The sequence below is a fragment of the Dendrobates tinctorius genome, unplaced genomic scaffold (genome assembly GCF_039654945.1).
Source record: "Dendrobates tinctorius isolate UK_male_01 unplaced genomic scaffold, ASM3965494v1 ptg000006l, whole genome shotgun sequence".
NCBI classification, from domain to species: Eukaryota; Metazoa; Chordata; class Amphibia; order Anura; family Dendrobatidae; genus Dendrobates; species Dendrobates tinctorius.
This window is the reverse complement of record NW_027361674.1, coordinates 16,621,463-16,630,154: the sequence shown is the minus strand read 5'-3', so window position 1 is coordinate 16,630,154 and position 8,692 is coordinate 16,621,463. Positions and strand designations below refer to the sequence as shown.

The window sequence follows — 8,692 nt, the reverse complement described above, 5'->3', positions numbered from 1 at the left end:
GAGGGCTTTGTGGGTGAGAGTAATAAGTTTATACTGAATTCTGGAGTGGATGGGTAGCCAGTGTAATGACTGGCACAAGGTAGAGGCATCGGTGTAACGATTGGTGAGGAATAAGATCCTGGCTGCAGCATTCAAGACAGATGGACCTTGAGGACTGGAGTTGGGGGGACCCTGCTTTAGAGGGCCATTCCCATTTTCAACATTTGGGAAATAAAAGTTAGCACGTTTGGTGCATTTTCCTCTATAGGTTCGGGGATCCTGGAAAACCACACATAGAAAAACACAGTTGTGTTTGAAACCGTAGATTCAAAACACGCGGCTGTGTTCACACAATATGTTTGACAATAAAACAGCCAGGTTTTTAGAAAACTGTCAGCAAAAAACCCCCACGCAGCAATAGTATACTAATGCATAAAAAAATGCTTAAAATCTGCACCAAACACGCATAAAAAAGGGGGAAATGCAGCAAAAACACAGAGAGGATGGCTATTGTGTATCTTGGTGCAGATAAGAAGCAGCAGAACAATCGCAGCCTTTATGCTATGTGTGAACGAGGCCTGAGGTTTTTTCTGTTTCAGGTTTTAAAGAACGCCCGGCGGGACAACAAAAAGCGCCTGTCATGTCTTCTGAAGAAAAATGTTCCAAGCCAGGCGCTGCAAGAAAAAAAAAATAAAGCGAATGAAAAATTCTTCAAAACAACAAACAAAAAAATCCTCCCCAAAAGTAGGAGCTTTCCCTGCAGCAGTTTTCACCAATCCAAGAGCCATATGGTGCAGCCCAACATTGCAGAACGGGATCTCCTGAAATAGCGCCTCCTTGGTGTGTAGGTGGTAGTGCAGCAGTCACTTCTGGTGGAAGGAGCAGCAGTACCACACAGGAACATTCGCACCAGTGGAGCTTAGGGTCCTCCTGGTACTAAGGGGTTAATACGCTGCTCTCCCACAGTCTCCCGGGATTTCCCGTCCTGTATGTGCGGGCGGTGCGCCGGCCGCTACCTCCTGACAGGCGGAACCAATCTGCCGGGGGAACGCGCTGCGGGGGAAGAGTGTTAGCGGCGCACCGACCGAGAAGAGATGGAGGACCAGGGCTGTCCGAGGTGTAAGACCACCAAGTACCGCAACCCGTCCCTGAAGCTGATGGTGAACGTGTGCGGCCATACACTGTGAGTTCCCAGTAACCAGCATCAAAAATAAAAGGGGCCAATACAAGTCTATGGGGGAAGAACGCGTGCGGCACACGGATGACAGCAGTGCACAGTCCGAGTTTAACATTACAAAGTGTAGGAGAATCTTTGTCTTTTATTTCTTTATTCATGCTGGAAAAACACTGATGTTCTACACAAACCCCCGGATGGCACACTGATGGATGGCACCGCCACTGTTTCTGTACATACGTGTCTAAGGCTGAGTGCAGACGGACTTTTTAGCCCTGCGGATTTTTCCGCGCAGAATTGAAGAAGTCGGCAGGTCAAATGACCTGCATTTTTCCTGCGGATTTCTTGCGGTTTTCCCCTGCGGATTTGGAGAATGGAGCAGGTGGCGAACCGCACAAAAGAAGTGACATGCTGCATATTTTGAACCACAAGAAAACCGCGCAGAAAAATCTGCAGCGTCTGCACAGCGTTTTTTTTTTCCAATTGATGCTACTGTACATCACAATGCGGATATGCAACGTTTCTGCGCGGTAAAATCCGCTGCAAATCTGCATCGTGTGCACATGGCCTTATATGGACATGTGAGAGAAATCTTCTAGAGGTTTCCAGCGCTTCCCATTCCAGAATAACTAGCCCAGGTATATCCACTCCTTCTAATATTGTGTAACAGCAATTGGGTAAGGGGATAAAATATAACTTTTAATTCCACCAAATATAAAATCTAAAAAAGTGCAAGGTGCTCAGTAATAGATAACAGACAAAAAGAAGAGAAAAGCTGGTATACACAACGTCAATCAACCCAATTCTTGAGGTTATACACTCATGAGAATGAGGTGTGCCATGTTATAATGAGGTTATACGCTTCTGTATGCTAATACAGTACCTCTACTGTGGCACAAATGAAATAGGATGTTTCTGAATATTTGTGCATTTATTAGGCTGGTTTCACATTAGCACTTTTCGGATTTTGGCGCGCACGGCGCACCGTCAAAAGTGCGCAGCGCAGGTCAAAGCGCAACTAGCGCACGGCCTGCGCACGATCTGCGCACCCTATGCTAAAGATAGGGTGCGCCGATCGCAGGCGCCGCTGTGCGCTAGGAGGCGGCGCTACAAGGAAGGGGCGGGCACACCGGGCAGAGAGCCGGCTCGGGGGCGGAGCTAGCCCCGGCCGTGCGTGCGCTTAAAAAGCGCGAATGTGAAACCAGCCTAAACTCCATGGGAACCTGCAGTAAACATATAACTGGGGTATATTAAGTGTAAAGCTGGTCTGTGGTACAAATCCACTAACTTGTGTCAGGGTGCCGAGTACAAGCAAGGGCTATGCCAAACTAAGCTGTGGACAGATCCATATGTGCTTGAATAGAATACTATGAGATGGATTAACTCAGATACGATGAATCAGAGTACTGGTCAGTAGGCATCCTGGGAAAGGATATTCAGTCACATTGTATATCACTGACTGAAGGCCTGGTGGGCAAACTGCAATAATTGATATTAGGGTATTGTTGGGGTTTTTTTTTGACAGTGTATGTTTACTTATACCCAATGCTTAAAGGCAGTTATGCTACACAGGGTTATGTATATAGTGTATGACAAGACGGACACTTTCAATCAAGAATTGGGTTGATTGACGTTGTATATACCAGCTTTTCTCATCTTTTTGTCTGTTATCTATTTTTGAGCACCTTGCACTTTTTTAGATTTTATATTTGGTGGAATTAAAAGTTATATTTTATCCCCTTATCCAATTGCTGTTACACACCATTCCAGAAAAAGAATTCTGCACTGGAATAGTTGTCTGTTGGATGCAAATCCAGTATATTTTACTTTTTTTTTTTTTTTTTTTTTTTGTGCTCCCCACTGATCGGATGTGTAAGGAGACCCATGAATTATAAGGGTGTGTTCACATCTTGCATCTTTTTTCTACACACATTTGTCACAAAACCTGAAGTATTTTCTAGCCCCAGCAGCGTGAACTCGATTCCTGAAGTCTTATGAAAATTTACTGCAGGATGTCAATTCTTTCAGTGTTTTTGCTGCAGATTTCACCCATACTAATGAATGAGAAAAATGCATAAAAATGTATACATTTCATGGTGTGTTTTTCATGCCAACATGTTGGTATTTGCAGCAGATTTTCAGGTGATTTTCCTGCTGCATATTCTGAACATGTGCACATACCCTACAGGGATTATCTGGTGCTGTCTGAGGATTCTGCCTCAAAAGAGAGCTAAGCTGATGATTAGATGACTAGAGATGTTGTGAAGTTATTCACAAGACCCAGTTCAGCCACCGCGTTAGTAACCTGTGGTTGCCAGATAGGAGCCTCTTAGGCTGGGTTCACATTACGCTATGTAACGGATGCATTAACGTTGCCATTTCCCGCAATAACAGTAGCGCATCCTAACGCATTCCAAAATTGGCATGCGTTAGCGATGATGCGTTACTTCATGACGCACCCTCGAACGAGGTCTGCAGCGTCCGAGGGTGTGTCGGGTCTAGCGAACGGACACGTTCGCTGTGTATAGACCTGTATGGGCTAACGCATGGTAACGAACTGCTACCATGCATTAGCGCATACATTAGCGCTATGGTCACAAATTGTTAAAAATGACATCTGCGTTAGAGCATCTGTTTAACAGATCCGTTAAACGGATGCCCCTAATGCAATGTGAAACTAGCCTTACCTCCTGGCATCTGCGGCTCTGTCTGTCTGGATAATCAGAAGAAGATCCACTGATGCCCTCAGGTAGGAGGCAGTGCTAAGTGCTCCAGTGCCATGACTGCAGATTGCTGATGTGGCTGCTGAACACAGTCTTGTGATTCGTTTCACACCAGCGCTAATCTTGACCCCCACCTTCCGATTTGGGCGCAATACCTGCTGATTGTGCAGATGTGGAGCCATAACCACATTAGCACTGCCCACTTCTGATTCGTAAGTGAGCAGTGCTGGATACCCCTTTTTTTATAACAAAAAAAAAAGCACAGATGGCAAATGTCTGTGGTTTATAAGGCCCATTTTATGCCGTAGAGTGTCATATTGGCATACACTTTTGTGCGGTGCGTTGGGACCTTTCTGTTTAGGTTTACTTTTATGTTATTACTTATGGCAATTGTATACCTTTATCTTTATGCTGGGAGTCAGTGAGGCAAGCTTAGACCATGTATTGGCATATTGTTTTTTATAGGGGTTTTTTCCAGTGATTATAATGTAGATTGTAAGCTCTCACGAGCAGGGTCGTCTTATTTCGTCTTATTTTGCTTTAATTATTGTATTGTTAACATTGTTACTTATGGCTTGTGTTTTGAAACTGTTAAACTGTAAAGCGCTGCGGAATATGTTGGCACTATATAAATAAAGATTATTATTATTATTTAAAAGCCCATTGACTTAGTCATGTTACAAATAATAAGCTCAGTATTACATGCCTTCCCGTGCTCAGGCTCTCTCTCTATCTATCTATATTACACATCCCAAAACAATCACTGCCAACTCCAGAATAACAAAAGGAACCACTAGCTACCACCATCAATCGTTATACAGGTAGATTGGACCCCTGTTACAGGTAGCATATGGCTTCAGGGGTGCGGTTTAAAGAGCAAGAGGAAAAGAGCTACTAAAGTTTATGTATTTAATCTTGAAAGGTAGCAGTGTTTTATAAAAAGAAGTACAAAGATTATACAAAATGGGAACAAGACAATTCAGTACATACAATCATATAGAATCAAAGGGATAACAAAAGAAAAAATACTAAACCGGCATCACGGAAATGGCTCAGAGCTTAGCGGAGGGAGGAAAATGGACAGAAGTCACAGCAAGCTGTACCTTCCAGGGTTGACAAAATACAAAGGCCCAAATTCTGCTTTTTATTACATCAATGTTACACCCACATACCTCTCCTTAGTGAGCTCATATGAAGGTGGGGTTGGTCGTGGGATGTACGAGGTCTTTTAGAAAATTGAGATCCTCAAATTTCATGATATCTTCACCCTTGGAGGTTCCAGGCTGGTGATATTGTCTTGCCTTGGAAGTACACTCACTGGCCACTTTATTAGGTACACCATGCTAGTAACGGGTTGGACCCCCTTTTGCCTTCAGAACTGCCTCAATTCTTCGTGGCAGAGATTCAACAAGGTGCTGGAAGCATTCCTCAGAGATGTTGGACCATATTGACATGATGGCATCACACAGTTGGCGCAGATTTGTCGGCTGCACATCCCTGATGCGAATCTCCCGTTCCACCACATCCCAAAGATGCTCTATTGGATTGAGATCTGGTGACTGAGGAGGCCATTTGAGTACAGTGAACTCATTGTCATGTTCAAGAAACCAATCTGAGATGATTCGAGCTTTATGACATGGCGCATTATCCTGCTGAAAGTAGCCATCAGATGTTGGGTACATTGTGGTCATAAAGGGATGGACATGGTCAGCAACAATACTCAGATAGGCTGTGGCGTTGCAACGATGCTCAATTGGTACCAAGGGGCCCAAAGAGTGCCAAGAAAAAATTCCCCACACCATGACACCACCACCACCAGCCTGAACCGTTGATACAAGGCAGGATGGATCCATGCTTTCATGTTGTTTACGCCAAATTCTGACCCTACCATCCGAATGTCGCAGCAGAAATCGAGACTCATCAGACCAGGCAACGTTTTTCCAATCTTCTACTGTCCAATTTCGATGAGCTTGTGCAAATTGTAGCCTCAGTTTCCTGTTCTTAGCTGAGAGGAGTGGTACCCGGTGTGGTCTTCTGCTGCTGTAGCCCATCTGCCTCAAAGTTCGACGCACTGTGCGTTCAGAGATGCTCTTCTGCCTACCTTGGTTGTAACGGGTGGCAATTTGAGTCACTGTTGCCTTTCTATCAGCTCGAACCAGTCTGCCCATTCTCCTCTGACCTCTGGCATCAACAAGGCATTTCCGGCCACAGAACTGCCGCTCACTGGATTTTTTTTCTTTTTCGGACCATTCTCTGTAAACCCTAGAGATGGTTGTGCGTGAAAATCCCAGTAGATCAGCAGTTTCTGAAATACTCAGACCAGCCCTTCTGGCACCAACAATCATGCCACGTTCAAAGGCACTCAAATCACCTTTCTTCCCCATACTGATGCTCGGTTTGAACTGCAGGAGATTGTCTTGACCATGTCTACATGCCTAAATGCACTGAGTTGCCGCCATGTGATTGGCAGATTAGAAATTAAGTCTTAACACACAGTTGGACAGGTGTACCTAATAAAGTGGCCAGTGAGTGTATATTTCACCACCTCTGAGTAAACGAATCCCCTTCTTGGTGGCTGATTCTCAGAGCAGATCTCCTGTTGTAATTACCTGTTCACAGCATGAGGTCCCTACTTCAATGAACGTTGACGTGTCATCTCTTTCTCACTTCTCCAGTTATAATTAATCCCATATGTTCAATGTGAGGGTGACATGTCCCCTTTCGGAGATGTCTTTATGGATTTAGTTTTCTCTACAACACTGAGTGTCTCTGACTGTTTTTGTCACTTTTTCACAAACCCAAAAGAGCTGCAAAAAATTGTGCGAATGAAGCTTGGCAATGGCCACATTTAAGAATATTTTTGTTCCAGCGATCAGATTGGTAATCTTTCTGAGTACTGGAATAGTAGGGGTTTTCATGGGCACAGAAATTGCTCAGGGGGCGAGTTGTGACTTTACAGTTATTCTAAGGTATATGTACCACTGATATGCAGAGAGACATTACGGGCTTGTCCAGTACTGTTATATTGATGTCTGCAAACCCAATTCAGAATTGCAGAAGTAAAACAAAAAAAAATCCTGTTACACTTTGGCTTCCATTAGTCCGTATAAACTGTGTTCCAAATTATTATGCAAAAAGAGTTTAGGAGTGATAAGGTTAGAATTTTTTTGTTTGTCATTTAAACTCATTGATGGTGATGTGTGTCAGGGCTCTTTATATCACTGAAAGCAATTGCAGATACCTGTGCAAATTAGTTTGGCAGGTGTGTCCAAATAAAGGCAAGACTACTCCACATTATTAAGCAGCCTACATTTTTTGCCAAAATGGGAAAGAAAAAGGATGTGTCGGCTGCTGAGAAGAAACAAATTGTGGAGTATTTAGGTCAAGGCATGACTACAATCAACATTGCCAAGACACTTCATCGTGATCATCGCACAATCAAGAAATATGTAGCCGATTCCCAGCACACACGTGTGCGTGCTGATGAGGAAAAATTGAGGACTCCTTCCAACAGGCAATTGCGCCAGGTTAAAAGAGCAGCTGCAAAAATGCCTTGTCATAGCAACAGACAAGTTTTTGAAGCTGCTGATGCCTCCAACGTCCCCCGAACAACAAGATGCAGGGTCCTTCAGAGGTTTGCAGCTGTGCGTAAGCCATCCTGTCGACCACCTCTATCCACTGCACACAAGCAGAAACGGCTCCAGTGGGCCAAACGATACATGAAGACTGACTTCCAAACTGTTTTGTTCACCGATGAGTGCGGTGCAACGCTCAATGGTCCAGATGGATGGAGTGGAGGATGGCTGGTTGATGGACACCCCATGAAAACACAGCTAAGGCGCCAACAAGGAGGAGGTGGAGTAATGTTTTGGGCTGGAATCATGGGGAGAGAGATTGTCGGCCCCTTTAGGATCCCTGAAGGGGTAAAGATGAACTCCATAATCTATGTGGCGTTTCTAAAACAGCACTTCCTGCCATGGTTCAAGAGGAAGAACAGTGCTTTCCGCAGCAAGATCATTTTCATGCATGATAATGCACCGTCTCATGATGCAAATAACACATCTGCATCTCTGGCTGCTATGGGCATAAAAGAGGACAAACTTATGGTGTGGCCACCATCTTCCCCTGACCTCAACCCCATTGAGAACCTCTGGAGCATCATCAAAAGGAGTGTCTGATGGCGGGAGGCAGTTCACATCTAAGCAACAGTTCTGGGAGGGTATTCTGTCCACATGCAAAACAATTGAAGCACAAACCATCCAAAAACTGACAAATTCAATGGACGAGAGAGTTCAGAAGCTTCTTTCGAACAAGGGGTCCTATGTGCAAATGTAACATCACCTAGAATAAAGTTTTGACTTGAAAACTGTTTGATTTCATTTTGTAATAAGCTGATAATGCTTATCATTTCACAATTGACCATTTTTTGGTTCAAAATAAAAAGGTTGAAAACTCTGCTGTGCATAATAATTTGGAACATGCATTTTGAGTGTTTTCTTATTTTTAAAAATATACTGTTTTCATAGGCAGTTTGTTCAAAAACATTGCAATTATACTAGAATATTAGATGACTGGAAAATAACAATGACTGCAATTCATATAGGTAATTTAGAGAAAATATGAGGAAATATTTTTTGTATAATAATTTGGAACACAGTGTAGATTTTCTTTCTTTGAAGCATACATCCATGTTGATAAGCGTTACTTCCATCGTTGACGTCTTCTTCTCTCTGTGGCTCCTTGACTTGTCGCTTTTTTTACTAGGACACCTGTGTTACCCAATCCAGAGAGGATTCCTCCTCAATTAGGTCACTCG

At 43.7% G+C, this 8,692-nt stretch overlaps 1 protein-coding gene across 1 annotated transcript in view; it reads left to right on the top strand.

Annotated features, from left to right (window-relative positions):
• Positions 1–876: 876 nt before the first annotated feature.
• The window catches only part of MNAT1 (MNAT1 component of CDK activating kinase), a 189,180-nt gene continuing 181,364 nt past the window's right edge, over positions 877–8,692 (top strand). The window contains exon 1 of the mRNA XM_073571114.1: positions 877–1,162. Within this exon, the coding sequence (XP_073427215.1) occupies positions 1,074–1,162 (89 nt within the window). The 5' untranslated portion in view covers positions 877–1,073. The remainder of the gene's footprint in view (positions 1,163–8,692) is intronic.